Source organism: Gracilinanus agilis, chromosome 4 (assembly GCF_016433145.1).
Source record: "Gracilinanus agilis isolate LMUSP501 chromosome 4, AgileGrace, whole genome shotgun sequence".
Taxonomy (NCBI): Eukaryota; Metazoa; Chordata; class Mammalia; order Didelphimorphia; family Didelphidae; genus Gracilinanus; species Gracilinanus agilis.
Window position 1 is genome coordinate 252,279,865 of NC_058133.1, and position 20,866 is coordinate 252,300,730.

Consider the following 20,866-nt stretch of genomic DNA (forward strand, 5'->3'; position numbering starts at 1 on the left):
TTTTACCAATTACATTAACATCAAATTTCCACACAAGTTTTCTTTTTTCTTTTTTTTTAATATTTTTAAACCCTTAACTTCTGTGTATTAGTTCCTTGGTGGAAGAGTGGTAAGGGTAGGCAATGGGGGTCAAGTGACTTGCCCAAGGTCACACAGCTGGGAAGTGTCTGAGGCCAGATTTGAACCTAGGACCTCCCGTCTCTAGGCCTGGCTCTCAATTCACTGAGCTACCCAGCTGCCCCCTCCACACAAGTTTTCTGAAGTTATATGATCCAAATTGTCTCTCTTCATTCTCTCTTCCCAGAGATGGCAAGCAATTCGATTTAAACTATATGTTTATTATCATTTAAAATATATTTCTATATTGTTCATTTTTATAAGGTAATAATCACATAAAAACAAACCCCCAGAACAAAAACCTAAGTAAACTACTGAAAAATTGTATGCATTTATCTGCATTCTGGCCCCAACAGTTCTTTCCCTGATGGTGGCTAGCATTCTTTGTCATAAGTCCTTCAGAATTGTCCTGGATCATTGTATTGCCTATAATATCTAAGTCTATCAAAGCTGATCATTTCACAACATTGCTGTTTCTGTGTCCAAGGTTTTTCCTGGTCCTGCTTATTTCATTCTGCATCGGATCATAAAGGTTTTTCCAACTCTTTCCGAAATCACCCTGTTCATCATTCCTTACAACATAATAGTATTCCATCACCATCATATTCCACAATTTGTTCAGCCATTCCCCAATTGATGGACATCCCCTCAATTTCCAATCCTTTGCCACCACAAAAAGGGCTGCTATAAATATTTTTGTACAAACAAGCTCCCTCTCCCCTTTTAAAAATCCCTCTGGGATACAGATCTAGTAGTGGTATTACCATATCAAAGGGTATGCATTGGGCATAGTTTTGGGGTATAGCTCCAAATTGTCCTCCAGAATAGTTGGAGCAATTCACAATTCTACCAGCAATGCATTAGTGTCCCAATTTTGCCACAGACCTTCCAATATTTATCACTTTACTGTCATATTGGCCAATCTGATAGGTATGAGGTGGTACCTCAGAGTTGTTTTAATTTACATTTCTCTAATCCAGAGGAATTTAGAACATTTTTTCATATGATTATTGATAGCTTTGATTTCTTCACTTGAAAACTGCATATTCGTATCCTTTGACCATTTGTCAAAATTGGGTAATGACTTTAATTCTTATAAATTTGACTTAGTTCTTTACATATTTGAGAAATGGGACTTTTATCAGAGAAATTTGTTTTAAAATTTTTTACCAATTTGTTGCTTCCATTCTAATCTTGGATTGCATTGGTTTTGTTTGTACAAAACCTTTTTAATTTAATATAGTCAAAATTATTCATTTTACATCTTGTAATGATTTCTGTCTCTTGTTTGGTCAAAAATTCTTCCCTTCTCCATAGATCTGTCAGGTTAACTATTCTTTGTTCCCCTAATTTGCTTATAATATCACTCTTTAAGCCTAAATCATATACTCATTTTGATCTTTTCTCGGTATAGGGCAGTGATTCCCAAAGTGGGTGCTACCGCCCCCTGGTGGGTGCTGCAGCAATCCAGAAGAGCAGTGATGGTCACACTTTTTTTGTATTACATTCTATTCTGAGTTCAATAAATAGTTTCATAATTTCCAAGGGGTGCTAAGTAATAATTTTTCTGGAAAGGGGGAAGTAGGCCAAAAAAGTTTGGGAACCACTGGATAGGGTATGAGATACTGATTCATGTCTAATTTTTGCATACTGTTTTCCAATTTTCCCAGCAGTTTTTGTCAAATAGTGAGTTCTTATAACCCCCAAACTGGGATCTTTGGATTTATCTATTTGTAGTTATTTTAATTAGGATGTTTCTTTCTATCTTTTCCTGCTGAGTTTTGCTAGTAACATATAGAAATAGTGATAATTTGTGTCAGTTTGTTTTATAGCCTACAACTTTGCTGATTATTTAAATTATTTGTTAGTTGATTCTAGGGTTCTCTAAGTAAACTATCTTATCATCTGCAAAAAATGATAGTTTTGTTTCTTCATTGCCTATATTCCTTCAATTTCTTTTTTTTTGTCTTTTTGCTATAGCTAGCATAAGACATATAGTTTCCATGTATTTCAAGTACAATATTAAATAGTAATGGTGATAATGGACATTCTTGAAACAAGAGATTTTTTTTAAATGGAAGAATTAAAAAGAGAATAAATTTAAAAACAGTTTTAACCTTACCCAAGTAATAATCCCTGAAAGTTCAGAGCTATACTATCTCAACATATGGATCCCATAAACAGTATCTCAACATATGTTAGCTTTGAGGAGTAAGACCTCTGGCAGTGGAAAAAACTGGATATCGACTCAAAAGACTACTAGCCCTAGAAATAGAACTCTAGAGAGAAACAGATCCTGGGAGTCCAGCTGAGCAACCCACCTAGCAGAGACGCTTAGCTTAAAGGAGAGAGTTTTGCAAAGATTCCATTAGAAGAGAAAGGCTTTCCAGACCCTGCAGTAGCAGACTGGTGAATAGCCTTGTCTATTTGTGTTGTCTGTATGTATGCCTCACTTAAGTTTATGTCCAGCCATCCTACAAATGCTGTATGTATTAGAAGGAAAGTCCCAGATTTAAAAGGGAAAATGTTTTGTAGTTATTGCTCTTATTATGTCATTTTCCTAAATGCCTTCACTAAAGGCTAATCATGTCTATTGACTGATTGATCATGAGAAGCACATTAGTGGAGACTCAAGAGCTATAGTTTTGGGATGTCCATAAGCTACCTTCTGGAACCTAAGAGGAGTAGTAATAGCATTCTAGGGACCGGTGTGAGCACATCCAGGGAATAGCCTAGAATGGATACTGTGCTTCCCTATACTGGAGCATCAATCTCCTTTTGTCTACTTCAGTATAAAATGACCTATGGCCTGACACATGTGGGTTGTTTGGAACTGGTTGATGGCCTGGACAGAACTGACTTTCTAGCTGATAACTCCAAATGTAGGTGGCTTCATTTCCCTAAATCATTTCCCCAAATCAGGGTCTCAGAATGGTAGTAGTAAAGTAGAGCCCGTGTATATTTTGTACCCTTCCTTAATGATTATGTCCACTAAATCAGTTTGTATGCTATCCATAAACTGTAGTTAGGACAGTATGGCTATGTTTCTCTGTTTCTCACATACTCATGCTATTTCCTGTGCACAAAGTGTCACCTCTGATCTCCATTCACTGAAATTGTATCCTTCCTTAAAGATCCAGCTCAGATGCTCTTATTTCCTCACGTGAACTTTAGAGGGCTTTTTGTACCTGTATTTATGAACTATTTTATTATGACTATTTGCTAAATGTTTGGCATCTCAAGAGCTGGAATCCTATATTACTTATTTTCCAACTTTTTTAGGAAACAGGACAGTGTTTTGGACAATGTTTGTTGAATTGAATGGAAAATAGGAAAGGTGTTTGAATTCTGGTTAGAATTTAGGGTTGAGGTTAGAGAAGATTGAGAGTTTAGAATATGGAAAAAAATTAACTGTTTGATGAGGTGGTCATCTAGGTATATAGATGGCCCAATTACCTATGCCTCCTTCTACCCTCATGCTACTCCATTAGATCAGCAATTGTAGGTAATATAATGAGCTATCAGGGAGAGATGGAGGTACAGTCTCCATTTTAACCACAGAGAGCACTTCCTCCACACGGCTCCTTATTTGAGAACCTCATCTCCTATTTTACTGAAAAAATTGAGGACTTTCTCCAAGAATTCCTTCTTCATTCTTCCACCTCATCTCACATCATTCAGAATCCTTCTTCTACTACCCTTTACCTTTGTCTTACAACAGGAGGCAGACTGTATTATCAAGGCCATCTCACAAGTGATCCCATTCTAACCCATATTCTCTAGGAGATCTCTATTATCCCCACTTTTCCCACTTAGTTTCAACCTCTCCTCATCTACTGGTTGTTTTCCTATTGCCTATAACCCTATCCTCAAAAAACTCCTCACTTGATCTTTCCATCCTCTAGGCTAACACCTACATCTCTCTTCCATTTGTGCCCAAGTTCCTTGAGAAGACCATCCATAGTAAATGCTTCTACTTCATCTTTTCTCACTTTCTTCTCATTCCTATGGTCTGGCTTCTAGCCTCATCATTCAACTAAAACTGCTCTCTCCAAAGTTACCAATGACCTCTTAATTACGAATCTAATGGTTCCCCCCCCCATCAATCTTCATTCTTTTTTGACATCTCTGCAGTCTTTGATGCTATTAATCACCCTCCTCTCCTTGATTATCTTTTCTGTCTAAATTTTCAGGACCCTAATCTTTCCCCAGTTCTGTTCTTTCTCAGACTTCTTTGCTGGATATTTATCCAAGTCATACCCATAAATCATGGGTGTCAGACAGGAGTTCTGTCCTGGGCACTCTTCTCTCTCTGTCCTATCTGATTTGTGATGTCATCAGCTCCCATGGATTCAGTTATCATCTCTATGCTAATCGTTCTCAAATCTGCTTATCCAGCTTAATCTTTCTACTGATCTTTAGTCTTGTATATCCAACTGTTTATTTTATATCTTGAACTGGATGGAATATTAAACTCAATATGTCCAAAACTGAGTCATTATCTTTCCCCCTAAGTTGTCCCTTTTGCTAACTTTTTTAATATTATTGAGAATATCACCATACTCCTAGTTACCAGGGCTCAAAACCCAGGTGTCATACTTGACACCTCCCTTTCCCTCCCTATCCAATCTGTTTGCCAAGTTCTGTTAATTCTACCATTGTGCTATCTTTCAAATATACCCTCTTCTCTCCTCTGCCACTACCCTGGTACAAGACATCATCACCTCATATTTGTTTTTTTGTAGTAGCTGGCTAGTTGGTCCAAGTCTCTCTCTACTACATTCCATTCTCCATTTATCCATCAAAGTGATCTTCCTGAAGCACATGGCTGACCATCTGCTAATTGATGTATGTTTAAGAATGCTTCTGTTTTATCTTTGTTTTCTTTTGAGCAGAGGCAGCTAGATACTAGTGCAGTGTATTGAGAGTTGAACCTGGAATCAGGAAGATCTGAGTTCCAATCCAGAATCAAATGCTTTCTAGTTGTATGACCATGGGCAAGTTGATTATTTATTTAGTAAAACCCTTTTTCAGTCTTCTGACAGTGATCTAATATTTCTTGCAGCTTTGTGGTATCATTGATTTCTGTTTGGTCTATTCTAGTTTTCATGGAGTCAGTTTCTTGGCTGAGGTTTGCTACTTTCTTTTCTAAGCCACTTATATTCCTTCCATTTCTCCCTTCAAGAGCTTTACTTTCATTTATCATAGCTGTTGTAGAGTTGGGTTTGAAATAATTTTTTGATACTGGTTGATGTTTTCTTTGAATTACTCATTTTTCAGACTTTAGATGCTGAACAAGGACTCTAGCCAAGGGTTATGCTTACTTAGCCTTACCCTGGATCCCTTGGGTTTTAGCACTGATCCCTCCACCTCCTGGAATTTTGGATCTTTGACGTTTTGAATATTAGGTCTTCAGAGCTCCTTCAGGCATCTGTTATATGGAAATAGGTAAAATCTTAATCTTCGGTTAAAGGGGAGAGGATAAAGGTAAATGGAAGTGATAGGAGGAGGAATGAAAGGGATGGCTGAGTTTAGGGAAGGTAAGAATGAGGTGGTATATTGGATGGCAAGGGAATGAATGGGAGTATACAGGAGGGTAGTTGGAATAGGCTTGACACTGAAGGCTAGAGACAGAGGATACTGGGGGAGATGGGCTGGACCCTTCAAGGCAGGAAAGGTATCCCTATGGACATAAAGGAGTTGGGCCAGTCAGAAATGTTTAAATCTGCCTTGAGGGCTTTCTCTTGTTAGTTTCCAAAGTCCCTTGTGGGAAGAGTCAAAGGGGCTCCTCCCTGCCAATGAAACTGATGGCAGGAAGTCTCGGGTAAGGACTTCCTGCCAAGATGGATACCCGTAGTTCCCTCAAGAAATAAAGAAAAAATAATTCCTTCCCTCTTCAACCCTTGCTTAAATTTTCGACACAATGATTCACCAGACGGTTTGAGTAGGTAACAAAGGGGTTTATTAATTTTAGGGTTGATCAGAAAGGAGAGAGGGGTTTAGGGTTTTGTAATAGCCGCTAGGGAGAAACTGAAGCTGGGGGAAGGGTCAGGAGAGGGTTAGACTGAGAAAGAGCCTGCTCTCCCAGTCAGAAGATTTGGCTGCCTTAAAGTAAAGCATATCCTAGATCAATAAAATAAGGGATAGGTTGATTCAAAGATGTCCTACTTGCCTATAGAAAACTAAAGCCCACAAAGTCTAATCACCAAAACCAAAACCACCCTTCCTCCCAGAGCCCAAAGGGAAAATCAGGTAAGATAAGAGGGGTTTAATATGGAGAAGGTCAGGGAAAGGTCCAGAAAAATCAGCTAGGTTCAAATTGCCAGAGACAAAAAGCACAGGCCAAAGCAAAGCCAAGACCCAAAAGCAGAGCCTCAGTTGGACCTTCTGCTCTCTTTAAGCCTCAGGTTCCAACTGACTTTCTCTGAAGATTCCAAGGTTTAACTGCCAGGGGTGTTTACAGTTGACTCTTGCCAGAGCAAAAGCCTCTGTTGCATCCTTGCATTACACATCTCAGAACCTTAGAGCCCCTGGGCCTGGGAAGTCCCATCTCTTCTATCTCAGTGAAGCACTCTTCTTCTTCAGGGGTAGTCACCTCACTGGTTAATGACTGCTATTATCCAGGGCCTTTAAGGTCTCTACTCTGGGGCTTTCTCAGGGAAGCCCTCCCTTCTCTCTTCCTCTAGTCTCTGCTTGATCTGGGAGGCATTTGTGATAACTAGGGGGTGGCAATAGGGCCCATGGCTTGGTTGATTTTTGTGCAGTTTTGGGGTAGAAGAAATCATTTAGCTGTAGTTGTTCATTGGCTATTTTTGCTTGTTATTCTGTCAAGTGCAGAACTTCAGTTTTGGGTTGTTTTTTTTTTTTTTTGCTGGCCTAGTTATGGGAGTTTGAAGCCTATTTCTCATTCAGGCAGACATCTTGGCAAGAACTACTATATGTATTCTGTATATATATATATATATATATATGGGGATATAGTTTTGAGTTAATCATCCTTGTTTTCTTATGTGCCAATATATATTTTGATTTTAAAATGCCAACTCCAATTCTATTACAACCAGTTCTTAAAGGGACATTGAAATTCAAACCCTAGTAGAATAGTGAATAGTGGGGCTTATATTTTTTGGTCCTATGTCTAATTTTGAGAGAGATAGAATGATGGCATAATAGAGATGATGGGGTTCTACCAGGCAGCCTGGGTGGTTTTTTTTTTAATAAGTTTGTACCAGGATGTTGGTTAGGGTGGGAATGAAGGGAATCCAAAGAGAGAGGTGGACAGCAGATGCAGAGAAGAATAGTGTTAAATTTGTCCAGGTTTCACCAAGGCAGCTAGCATCTTTATCCACTAGAGGGAGAGAGAAAGGCAGTGATCAAAGTTGGAGACAAATCTTGTAGCTAGCGAACTTTCATTCTGCCAAGAATTTAAGAAGCAGTTGAGTACCTTCTTTCTGTTTTCTCTTCCCCTTATTTTATCTGACAGGAAGTTTAAATCCAAAGTTCCCCTCTTCTTTTTAAAGCTGTTCCTTCCCATTTCAACAATACTTTAAGTCAGATTTTCTTTAGCTAAAGAATGAGATTAATTTCATTTATTCTGTACGCAATTAATTGCATTCATAGAGTGAAAATGAGGAAGTCTCCGGTTGTTGAACTATGCAGAATTTAATTGGCTGGGATCATCAGAGATGGCTTGGGGTGGGGAGTCGATGAACTGTTATAATTGTATTAATAGCCCATATTAAAAAACCTTTATTAAAACAAAAAAACAAAAGGCTCTCCAAATTAGTAGAGGGGGGGGAATCTCAGTGGATTCAGGCCATTGCTTCTGAATATAATCAAGTCTTTGTTCCTAACTTTCCCAGACCAATTGAACATGGACTCTTAGGGATTAATTTGCAGAGAATCAAATAAATAAATAAATAAAATTAAATAAATAAAAAGAATGGGAAAGAAGAGTCTAGAAAGAAGAGTCTAGAGAAGAGTCTAGAGAAGAGATCCTATCAAAAGGCAGATCTCTAGATGGAGACAAGCATGATTTGGGTGGAGTTGGCTCCTTCTCCTTCTTCTCTCAGAAAGGATGAGGTAAGAAGGCCTCCGCAGCCAGCTGTACCTCCCTGGAGGTTAAAGAATAGTCCAGTGAACTATGGATCACCCATGTGCTGTCTTGTATTGTTAATTAACTTTCTCATGCTAGTCTTTCCATGCCAACTAGGTTGTTAGCTACTTAGGGCAAGAATAATGTCAAATGTATATGTCATTTGTATTATTCTGATGATTTCTTAATTAGAAGAAGTAGGAACTAGAAGCAGAAAAAGAAGCCAGGACCTGTGGTCAGAGAACTTAATTCCAGGGAGCTAAAGTACAAGGAATTGGAAGAAAAGGTATCTGGGTCTTTAGGAGTAGAACAGAGGCTAGAAGGTCCCTAAGTCTTAGAAGAGAAAAGGAGTCAAGTGACTAGGTGAAGAATACCAAGTTTGAATGTGGTTCCTGTGTTCTCCTTCTTTGCCTCCATCTCCTAAGCTTTCCTAGATTCCTTCAAGACTCAGCTCAAATACTATCATAATGCAGGGAGTCTTCCCCTCAAAGGTTATCTTGTATTATTATTGATGATAATAATAGCTATTAATACTATACATATATACCTATTTCTGTACCTGTTGTACCTTTATTCAAATATAAGTTCCTTGAGGGCAGTTGTTTTTGCGTTTTCTTTGTGCTTGGTACCCTTGTGCTTGGTATAGTGCCGGACATATAAGTGTTTAATAAATGTTTCTTTGACCGATTGATTCCTATAATATTTCCCTACAGGACCAGCAGAGGTCAGCATTGCACAGGGGATTTGGGTAGTTATCATGGGAATTCCGGATAGTGTCCCTTTGCTTTGTTACCTCGTTACTCCTAACCCACCTCCTCCAGTCCCTTTCCCTTTTCTCTTTAACCTCCTTCTCAATGGATTTCTAAACATCTTTTCCACTTAGGTCTTTGTAGTGGTGTATGGCTGATCTCTTTTACTTTTTTTTAATTAGAGAAAAAGAGGATACAGATATAGGATAAGTGACAGTATATGTCCTCAAGTCCCAATACTTGGATCTGATTTGGTAATCTTATCTGACTGGGCAGCTGAGAATATTACTTCCGGGTAGGACTTCAAGAAAAGTTCCCCAAAGTTAAATGAGGTAGGAACCAAAAATAAAGATATTTGACTTCTCTCCTTTCTTTTAAAACATTTTTTTTTAAACCCTTGTACTTCAGTGTATTGTCTCATAGGTGGAAGAGTGGTAAGGGTGGGCAATGGGGGTCAAGTGACTTGCCCAGGGTCACACAGCTGGGAAGTGGCTGAGGCCAGGTTTGAACCTAGGACCTCCTGTCTCTAGGCCTGACTCTCACTCCACTGAGCTACCCAGCTGCCCCCTTGATTTCCCTCCTTTCTGCTGAATAACAATGGATGGGGAATGTGTTTACTATCCAGCATAGTATTGGTTGGTTTTCCTCAATTTTTTTTCTCTTTGTTATAAGAGAAGATTCACTAAGTAGGGGAGCAGGGACAGATATATTCAGAAATGAATGTGATGCAATGACTCCAACAGTATAAAAAGAAAGAACAAAAAAAGTTTATAAGGATCGAGCTTAGCTTCCAGAGAAGAAATAAGAAAATATACCTCCCTCCCTTCTTGGCAGAGACTGAGGACTTGGGTGTGGAATAGCATATATATCATCAGACATTGATGTATTAATTATTTTCACTGAAATAATTTTTTTCTTTATTATTTGTCATAAGGGATGCCTTACTGGGGAAGAAAAGGGGGGAGAGATACATTTGGAAATAAGGTGATATAAAAAGAAAAAATATCAATAAAATTTAAAATTAAAAAGCATTCTTTTATATATATTTATATATATGTATATATATAATAGCAAAGGCATCAATACAACTTAAAAAAAATAAAGGGCATTGAGAAGGGATAATAGAGGAGTGAATATGGAAGGAATTGGGGTACTGAGGAATTGTGTTCCCAAAGCCTCTTCTCCATCATGTCTGAGGGGAAAATTTGATGTTAGGGGACAAAGAGAAAAACACTGGCCAGGAAACTGGATTCAAAATTAGACATATGGAAACTGAGGTAGGTAGTACAACTTGATATTAGGATGCTTGGGTTCTAAATGGTGGCAGAGGGTGGAGGTAGAGCCAAAATCTGGGGTCCAGGGAGAAGTGAAGATGAGAAAAGCCTCTAGTTGACTAGAATTGGGAACTGCCTACAGGCTTCAGTGAGAGCTTTTCCCGCCCCCTCATTCCCTTGAAAGGCTTCTCCCGCCAGAATTGGCAGCAGCTGCCTGGGGAACAGCCTTGAGTAGAGATAGGTTATTGACCAGCAGTGGTTGAGCCTGTGGCCTCAAGCCCAGTAGGGTCAAGAAGTCAGGCAGGCCGGATGAGGCAGCACGTAGGGCTTGACCCTTGCAACCTCTGTGCCTCTCAGGGCTGCAAGCCAGGACAGGACCCAGAGAATGGAAAGGGGGAGTGCAGTTTAATCAGTCAGGATCAAAGGGGGAAACAGAAAAGCTAAGACACATTTAGTGTTCTCAATTCTTGACGGTTAGGTTCTTAAATATAAAAAATAAAAACAAAAAAAAACTTGGACACCAATGAGATCAGGGGATACCCCTCTCTGAGACCCCATTCTCTCTCTGCTGTTCTTCCACTCCTACCTTAAGCCATTAGTTTTTAGCTAACACACAAGGGAATCAGCCAGGCCTGGAGAAAAGGTTATTTACTATCTAAGGTCCTGAATGCTTCTTCCCTGTTCTGTGGCTCCAGAATTCTGCATTCTCCCCCCAAACCTCTCAGGTGGCATCATTGTCTTCAAGACGAATTAAAGTATTTCCCTCTTGTGGCTCAATTTAAAGCTGGATTCCTCCAGTGCATAGTTCTCTGTCTTGGCATTGTGATAGCCCTGGGACTCCAAGTTGAGTATAAGACAGTTTCTCCTGCTCTCCAGGCATCTTCCTTGGCATTGCTGTGTCCATGATTTGGCTGGCACTAAGTTCTGAGTCCCCCCTGAAGAGTGCTGGTAGCAGTGTCGTTGAGTACAGTAGGAGGGTGGATGTGCCTAGGGTGGAGGTGGGGGTGCAACCAGTCACCTCTCCTCACTTTGGCAGGCTTCTCTCAAAAATAGCTTGAGTTTTCCCCTTAGGAAATTGGAGTAGATTCGAAAAAGTTTGTCCATTGTCCCAACAGTGAAGGTACGAAATGGAGCTGCTGTTGGGGCATCTGGAACAAAGACAGCTTCCTCCTGGCAAGGAAAGAGGAATGGTTTAAGGTACTGCCTGTATCCTAAAAATGAAAAAATTTCTGCAGCAGAATTGGGGTTTTGCTTGGCCCTTGGGAGGTCAACTTGGATCAGGGATTTTCTCCCCATTTCATGGAGGGAAGAAATAAAGGCCCAGAGCTGAGTTTTCCAAATTTCATGATTCTAATACAATTTGTTCCCAATTCTCCTGATTACTTTTAGTTCTACCAAACTGCCCTTACCTGTGCTCCCAGTTCTCGAAGCAGGAATCTGAGACTTCTCAAGCTGCTGACTGCTTTGTCCACAAAGAGCTTTAGAGCTGCTGGTGTCTGGGAGGAGTTGGCTAGCAAGGCCTGCCCCTTTAGGACAGCTTCAGAGAGCAGGGTCAACCCCTGCCAGACCTCCTCTGCCTTCTGCCCCACCTAAAGAGAAATAAGAGAGTCATTCTAACCTAAGCTTATTTTCATTTCCTCTACCAGTTGCTTTGGTCCCTCTGCCCTTGCCTTCTCTCTGCCTCAGTGTGCCAGGCTCTTTTTATCTTTCTTTCCCTGTCAGCATCTTCATCTCTTTTCTCTTGAATTTCTTTCTTTCTACCAGCTCCTTTATATCTGTAGCCCTTTAGGACCCTCAGCTGTCACTTTATTTCATTCCTTCCCTTCATAGTTAAACTTCTTTTTTTAAGTTTCCTTATTTTATTTTAATAACAAATTTCCACATAAGTTTTCCAAAGTTATATGGTTCATGTTATCTCCCTCTCTTCTTCCCTCCCCTCTCCCAGAGTTGACAAGTAATTCAATCTGGGTTATACATTATCATATTTCCATATTATTCATTTCTGTAAATGAATAATCGTATGAAACCAAAACCCCAAATCATATACCGAAATAACCAAGTGATAAATCCTATGTTATCATCTGCATTTATAATCTAATAGTTCTGTCTCTGGAGGTGGATAGCATTCTTTTTCATAAGTCCCTCAGAATTGTCCTGGATCATTGCATTGCTATTAATAGCAAAGCCTATCCCATTTTATCATTTCACAATATTTCAGGTACTTTGTATGTTCTCCTGGTTCTGTTCATTTCACTCTGCATTAGATCATGTAGTTCTTTTTGAAATCATCCTGTTCATCATTTTTTACAGCACAATCGTATTCCATCACCATCATACCACAATTTGTTCAGCCATTCCCCAATTGAGGGACACCCCTTTAGTTTCCAATTCTTTGCCACCACAAAAAGCACAGCTATAAATATTTTTGTAAAAACAGGACCTTTTCCAATTTTTTTTTATCTCTTTAGGACACAGACCTAGTAGTGGTATTGCTGGATCAAAAGGTAAGCATTCTTTTATAGCCCTTTGGGCATAATTCCCAATTGCCCCCTAGAATGGTTGAATCAATTCACAACTCCACAATCAATGCCTTAGTGTCCCAATTTTGCATGGCTAAACTTTTTGAAAAAGTTGTTTAAATGGAATTTTTTTTACTTCCTTTCTACTCACTGTCTCCTTCAATCCCCTACAATCTTGTTTCTGCTCTCACCACTCTTCTAAACTGCCCTTTCAAAGGTCGCCAATGACTCACTAATCACCAAATCCAAAGGTCTTTCTTGATTCTTCATTCTCTTTGACTTCCTAGTTTTAGATCCAGTTGACTCCTACTAGATAATATTTCTTCATTTAGCTCTCTCTCTCTCTCTCTCTCTCTCTCTCTCTCTCTCTCTCTCTCTCTCTTTCTCTCTCTCTCTCTCTCTCTCCCTCTTTGTCTTTCTCTCTCTTTCTCTTCCCCCCCACCTTATAATAGAAGGAGATCCTCATCTTCTTCCTGATTCCTTAATGTGGGTGTTTTCCTGGGGATCTGTCCCCATGTCTCTCCCTTCCCTTCCTTACCTATTCTTCTCAACTTTTCTCTCTTTTTTCCCCCTTGGTAGCTTCATTAAGTACCAAAGGTTCAATTACAAACTCCTTGCAGATGACTCCCAAATCTTTATCTTCAACCCTGACTTTTACTCTCTGTAGGAGATCTCCCAGCAGCCTTTCAAACTCAACATATTCAAAATTGAATTTATCTTTCTCTAAACTTTCTCTTTTGGACTTCAGTATTTCTTCTTCTTCGGGATACTACTTCAGTAGTATCCTGAGATACTACCTTTTACCCTTCTCATATCTGTAAACTTGGGTTTATTGTTGACTCTTAAACCATCCTCATATCTTAGATTCAATCAGTTTTGACAACTCTCACAGTCATTTCTTGTTCTTTATTCTCATTACCTCATTTACTAAAGTACAATTTTCATGATCACCTCCCTGGGCTATTATAGTCACTTCTTCTCCCTTCCCCTACAATCCAATCCCTACACTAGCAGAAAAAAAATCTTTCTTTACATGTACAACAATACAGGTTGAATGAATGAATGCCCCTGTTTCTATCACTGTACCTTCAACCCTCTGGTTATGTCCTTTAAAAAAAAGTAACTTCAAGAAAGTACAGTGTCTTACCTCCATCTTCTTCCAGGTATGGAAGTTCACCCTGGTATCGGGGACTGTGATGTTCTCACCCAGGCTGCAATCTTCCATGCAGGCTACCTAAAATATCCCAACCCCCCCAGGTCAACAGGTCAGGGTCTTCAGGTTCTTATCCAGTTAAACAATGTGTCTTGGTCCCAATAGAGGAGCAGAGATCTGGGAGGAACCTTAGAGGTAATCTAGTCCAACTCCTTCATGTTACCAGTGAGGAAACTGAGGTCCAAGCAGATTAAATGACTTGCCCAAAATCACACAGGTAATAAGGATCAGAGTTGAGAGTCAAACCCAGGTCCAATTTAACAAACTAGGTTCTTAGTCAAACTAAGCTCCACATGTTCCATTGTACTGAGGTCACTCTTTCCCTCCCTTTTCTGATTCCTCTCTCCCTTTTGAATGATGGAATTGTCATGAAGGCAAGTCAATAGATCATTAGCTGTTCTTCTTCTGGCCCAGAGTTCATTCCAGGAGATATCCAGACACCTGAAGTGTCCCATCACTACTTTCTAATTCCTCCATGCCAGGCTTTATGATGTGTTTCCTCTTTGAATCCAGGTAGCTTGTAGTAAATTCCCAGGCTAAGATGGATTCTTCTTTCTGACTCAAATCAATCTCCACCACATGTTCCTCATCTCACGGTTCCTACATTTTCTTACATGAGTATACTATAAAATACAGCCTTGTGCCCCCCCACCCCACCCCATCCCCATTCCCATATTCCCTCTTGCTGCTTTATACAACTGCTTCTCAGAAGGAATCTGACCACCAGTTATAATAGTCTTGCCTGGCCTTGGGTGGAGGGTAGAGAGGATTTCCAGGATTGGTGGGCTAGGAAGTGAACTTTGGGTTCAACAATTCAACAAATATTTATTAAGCAACTAGTATTGGAAAAGGCCAGGACTGTGTTTCTCCTGGGGTGGAGCCTTACCGTGGCATTCTGGGCTTCTTTGGCCTCAAGGATGTACCTTTCCAAGATGTGGCTATCACAAAATGGGGACTGTGGAGAGCCTCTTACTGGATCTCCAAGGTGAAGTAGCAGCAGCTGCAGCAGAACAAGGAGTTCTGGAGGAGAGGGAAAGCCAAAATGAATATGACACAGAAAATGACCATGGGAGAAGGGATGAAGATAATCTTAGTTCTGGAAAGGACCATCAAGATCATTTTACAGATGAGGAAACCAAGGCCAAGAAGGTTAAATGACGGATTAGAAAGGTAGTATCAGAACTGGGATTTCATTCAGTCTTTCTACTACATTAAGGTTCTTTCCAATAAGGAAATGCTTTGAGGGAACAGTTTAACATGCAAAGATGTAGCTCTCTAACTCCCAAAATACATGAAAAAAACCTCAAATGTTCACTTCCCAGGCCCCAGGGTCTTGTACCCATATTCTTCCCACCTACATGCCACACCCCAGTGAACCCTAATTCTAATCTCCAGCCTGCTTTGGGATACCCTCTCAGCTAGATGCCAGTTCTAATTCTGCTGTATCTCCTAGAAGCCAGCAACTCCAGTCCTCCGCTTTCTCCTTCTGAACTGAAATTTCCAGCTTCCTTAGGTTAGGGGGTCACTGCAAGTGCCTTCCAGTGGAGATTCCCTTTTCTCTCTTTCTACGCGTGGAGTCCAGCCCCATCTCCTCCCCCTCCCCCTTCCGGGTCCTTGGCAAATCCCTGGTCCTTGAACCCAGCCACCTTCCTGTCAATAGCCTCAGCAACAAATCCTTCCCCAAACAAGGGACCTGAAGCTAAAAGAGAATTGTAACCTGCTCAGCCCACGCTAGCCACTAGCCCTGAGTGCCTGCTCCCCTGCTTCTGAGAGGTTGGGATTACTCACCATGAACCCCCATCTCCATTCCTGTGAGCCACGACACCCTCAGAGACCAGGAGCCTGGCCTGCCCCCATGCAGGGAGCCCTCATTTTGGGAGGGTCAGATCCCAGCTCCAGCTCTTTAAAGGTGGCGGGTTACTACCCAGAAAGAATATGGGTCAGATTGAAGACTTCTGGGAAGCCAGGGGTTTTAACAGGTGAGCAAGCTCAGAAGGGTGTCTTCCTAAACCTGGGCAGAGGAGTCCCCCCTCCCCCCTCCAAAAAAAAAAAAAAACCGCTCCTGGGAGAGCAGAAAGCAGCCGCCTGGGGGCTAGCCCTTGGGACACTGCTGCTGCCTGCAGGCTGGGGGTCGGGGTTGTTATCAGCATGTGTGCGTGCGTGTGTGGGGGTGGGTGGGAGCATGTGTGTGCGTGTGGGGTCGCCCGAGGTGGGGGCCAGGCGAGTGATCAGAGCAGAGGGCAGGACTGCTGCGTCTTGGTCTTGGCTATGAGAAGGGAAAGATCTGGCAAAGAGGAGAATGGTTGGGACACCAGGTTCCCAGATCTCGGCGCTATGTGTTGAGGAGGAGACCTGGTAGTGGGGGATGGAGGGATAGGGAAGGTGGTAAATCTCTTAGCTTCCAGGATTGGAGAATAGGCAAAGGTGAGGTTAGCCGATAACGGACAGTATTTTTGAGTCAAGAATGTGAGCCGAGAAAGGTGCTGGATGCAGACACCTCGTGGGTACTCAGAGATGCAGTTTCTTGGGGAAAGATTCTTCAACTGGACCCTAGCGGGACCCTGGGTTCAAGTGACAGGATAAATCTGGAAAGACACCCGGAATTTTGATTGATCTTCTCCCTACAGTCACACAATTTCCAGGGATTGGATCTTCTCTGACTGTATCAACAAGTGTTGTAGGGAGTAAAAAAAGGGAGGTTTGAAAAGGACCCAGGAGACCAGAGCAGGTGAGAGAACTATTGGGCTACAGGAAGAGCAGGGGAAGAAACTGATATTGTTGGACCCACCTAAATGTTCAGTTACTAGAAACAAAGACACCTTTTGCACGACCAAAGAGCATATAAAATTGGCCTCAGCCCCTTTGAGCTTCAGCTTTTTCTATCTATGAAATGAACTCTTTGAGAGCCCCAGGATTCCTGGAGTCGGGGAGCTCTGGAATAAAGGTCACCTCCAAAGGGGCTGAGATACCAATTTACAATTGGTGGCTCATTAACCCTTGGAATACAGTAAATGTCTTGGTAGTATATGGAAGAATGGCATATTGGTTGGACTTTGAAAACCTTAAAGCACTACATAAATCAAAACATATAAATCTTGTCTCTGTGACTAACTTTAAGTTTTTCATATTACTTCCTTGGGACTAATTTCTTACATCTGATAGGAATGATAACTTTCCCTATATATCTCACAGAGTTATTATAGTGATTAAAGAAAGTTGTTATTATTACCACACCTTCACTCCCACCCCATCACATATTCATTCCTTTTCAAACAAAAATAATTGAGAATGTACTATAAAGGACTGTGCTAAATGCTTTAGGAAATCAAAAGAAGTATAAGATAAAACCCCCTGCTATATCTTTCTGGAGCTTACTTACAGTGTTGTTGGGGAGAAAGGAAGGATAGAGATAAAGATGGAGACAGAGATAGAAGTAGAGATAGGATAGAGAAAGAGATAAAGGCAGAGATAGGGGTAGAGATAGAGGTAGAGACAGAGATAAAGATCAAGATAGAAATAGAAGTAAAGATAGGAGTAGAGATAAAGATAGAGATAGAGATAGAAGCAGGGGTAGAGATCAGCCCATCATCTTTCCCTCTATCTTATGACCCTTGATCCTGATCTTCATGGCCTGTTCTTTAAAACCTCCAATTTCTCCACTCCTCAGTTCTTTTTTAGATCATCACTACTACACTGTCTATATTGTCTTCCTTTCTTTCTCTTGTCCCCTCCTTGGTGAAACAATTCTACACTATCCTCTACCCATAAATCTTTTACCCCTTTTTCAGGTCATATCATGGTCACATCTTGCCAACACCCAATCCTGGATTACTCCCACTATCCACTTCCATGCTACTGACCATAACAGAAGAAAATCACAAAACTATGCTGACTAAGGGATAGCCAAGCTCTTCAGTGGTAGAGAGCCAAGCCTAGAGACAGGCAGTCTTGGGTTCAACTCTAGTTGTGTGATCCCGGGCAAGTCACTTAACTCCAATTGCCTAGCCTTTATTGCTCTTCTGCCTGTCTTCCATGAAGAGGTGGCTTTTCTCCCTGCCAAGGCCAACCTTTCTTGCAACACTTCTCAACTACTATCAGGAGGGCCCCATCCCCATTTTTTCTCTCCTTTATCTTTTTTTTTAACCCTTACCTTCAGTCTTAGAATCAATATTGTGTATTTTTATCTTTAATCTCTCCATAGCTACAGATCTATTGGGTCCTTCCATGCTGCCTTGGATTATACTTGTCTCCCTCACCTTTAAAAATCATTCTCTTGATCTTATTATCTCCCAGATCTATCTCCTTATCTATCTATCTATTCATCTATCTATCCATCCATCCATCCATCTACTTTATTCTCTCCCCTTGGCTAAACACTTTTAAAAAGCAGTCCACATTAGATATGTCCATTTACTCTCCTCTTTAACGTCTGTCTCTCTTCTCTGCTTGCTTTTAAACCTCTTCCTTTGCAATCTGGCTTCAAACTTTATCACTGAAATGAAGCTGGTCTCTCTAAAGTTACCAATGCTCTCAAATGTAAAGGCCTGTTTCAGTCTCCATCTTTATGGACCTGTTTTCAGCATTCAACACTTACTGACTAAGTTTTCCTCCTGAACAAGCTTTTCTCTCCAAATTTTCTTAACACTGCTCTCTCCTAATTTCTCCCCTACTGTCTCCTTTACTAGTACTTCATCCATGTCATACCAGGTAACAGTGGGTATTCACCAATGCTCTTTCCTGGGCCTTCTTCATTTTTTGATCTATACTTGGGGATCTCACCATGTCACTTGGTTCAATTATTATCTCTTTACAGATGATTCCTAGATTTATAGATCTGGTCCTGTTCTCTCTTAAGCTACATTTTTCCACATCACCAACTGACTTCTGACTATCTCAAACTGAATATCATTTGAAACTCAACATTTCCAAAACATGTTTCCCCCTAAACTCTCCCTCTCCTCACCCAACTCATCGACAGATCTTATAGTTCTCTCACTACAATTCTCATATATGTTCCCTTTTCTCTTCTCCCTCAATCACTACCTTAGCTTGTCACCTGGACATCTTCATTAGCCTATCTCCTCTCCTGAAGTTTCTCTAATTCATCTTCCACTAGGCTTCCAAAATGATTTTTCTAAAGTGTAGATCTAACCATGTCATCTTCCTACTCAAACTCCAGTGGTTCTATATTACCTAAAGAATCAAGTAGAAAGTTCTTAGTTTGGCATTTAAAGGTCTTTCTTACTTTTTCCATCTTCTTTGACTTTACTCCCCTCAACATACTCTATAATCTAGCTGCACTGGCCCATTTGCTATTCCTAGTACAGGACGCTCTCCTATATTCCATCTCCCATCTCCATGCCTTTGTATTGGCCATCACCCATCAACTCTGCCTATTAACTTCCTTGTCTTTCTTCAAGACTCAGCTCAAATCTCATCTTTTGCAGGATAGTCCTGCTGATCCTCACCAGCTACTAATGTCCTCCCCTCTGAGATTTCCTTCCAACTACTCTATCTTGTATGTAGCTAGTTATTTACATATTACAATGCAATTGCCTTGAAAGAAGACAGTGTTTTTCTTTTTAACCTCAGCACTTAACACAGTGTCTTATTTGAAGTGAGTACTTAATATATGCTTGTTGAGAGTGGCTTAGTAGATAAAGAGCCAGGCTTAGAGATGAGAGGTAGTGGATTCAAATTTGGCCTCAGATATTTCCTATCTGTGTAACCTCAGGCAGGTCATTTATCTCCAACTGCCCAGCCCTTATTGGTCTTCTGCTTTGGAACCAGTCTATTCCAAGACAGAAGGTAAGGGTTTTTCAAAACAAACGAATAAATAAATGCTTGTTGACTGACTCATAGCAGTGGTAATGAAATATTAACACTTGGTGATCCTTTTATAAAATATAAACAGCTAGGGGGCAGCTGGGTGGTTCAGTGGATTGAGAGCCAGGCCTAGAGATGGGAGGTCCTAGGTTCAAATCTGACATCAGACTCTTCCTAGTTGTGTGACCTGGGGCAAGTCACTTAACCCCCCATTGCCTAGCCCTTACCACTCTTTCTACCTTGGAGCCAATACAATACAATATTGATTCTAAGACGGAAGATAAGGGTTTAGTGTGTGTGTGTGTGTGTGTGTGTGTGTGTGTGTGTGTGTGTGTGTGTGTGTGTGTATACTTGTGAAAAGGAACAGCTGCTAGGAGCCCAGGTTCACAACCCACCTGGTAGAGAAAACTCTGCTAGGAGAAAAAGGACTGACTGTCAGATTCTGCAGTACTGAAGTAGTAAGAAGCCATGGCCACATGTGTTCTCTCACTACTGTTATATTTTTAGTTTGTGTCCACTCCACACATAGACTCCATGTACTTGTGGAAGAGTGCACTTCAGTTTTATTTGGGAATGTTTTGTTTACCTTTATTAGAGACCATTTTTGTAAATGTCACTGTTATCATCTAATTGTGTCCATTGGCCAACCGTTTATGAGAAGCATATCAATGGGGACCCGTAAGATATATTGTAAGAAATCTAGAGCCATGGAATATAATTTGGGACCTGAGATAGCAACTGCTCTCTGAGGATCCAAGTGTGGAATATACACTGGGGAAGTAGTCCGAAAGCGGTCTAACATAGATAACATATAACCTAGGAGTTAAGAAGCAGAACAGGTAATCTCCTGCCATGGAGATCATTGAGAAGGTGGGGCTTGATGAATGAAAACTTTTCTATTTGAAGAGACAAGAGAAGAAGAAATAGAAATATTCCAGATAGAGGAACATGCAGAAGCAAAGCTGTGGGTGAGAGAAAGTGGAAAGTATGCCATTGAATGATTTTTGAAGATCAATAAGTAAACTAGTTTGGATGGATTTGAGGATTTGTGCAGGGGAGAAGTAGAGCAGAAG

General features: G+C 40.7%; 1 protein-coding gene across 1 annotated transcript; it reads right to left on the reverse strand.

Moving 5' to 3' along the window:
- Positions 1-11,249: 11,249 nt before the first annotated feature.
- EPO (erythropoietin) lies at positions 11,250-18,664 on the reverse strand. Its single transcript, XM_044675235.1, has 5 exons — positions 18,562-18,664; positions 14,854-14,987; positions 13,902-13,988; positions 11,645-11,824; positions 11,250-11,405 (listed from the first exon to the last, which is right to left on the reverse strand). Exons 1-5 carry the CDS (start codon positions 18,662-18,664, stop codon positions 11,250-11,252), a joined length of 660 nt encoding a protein of 219 aa, XP_044531170.1.
- Positions 18,665-20,866: the final 2,202 nt, after the last annotated feature.

Bases quoted from the DNA above. Each gene is read 5' to 3' on its own strand.
- EPO (XM_044675235.1), bottom strand. From the start codon at position 18,664: ATGGATGAAGTACTAGTAAAGGAGACAGTAGGGGAGAAATTAGGAGAG. The intron at 14,988-18,561 runs GTAAGTGTTGAA...CCTCTCCTCCAG, and splicing joins TCAGGAGGAAAACTTAGTCA to AACTCCTTGTTCTGCTGCAG. The intron at 13,989-14,853 runs GTAAGGCTCCAC...GGGATATTTTAG, and splicing joins AAGAAGCCCAGAATGCCACG to GTAGCCTGCATGGAAGATTG.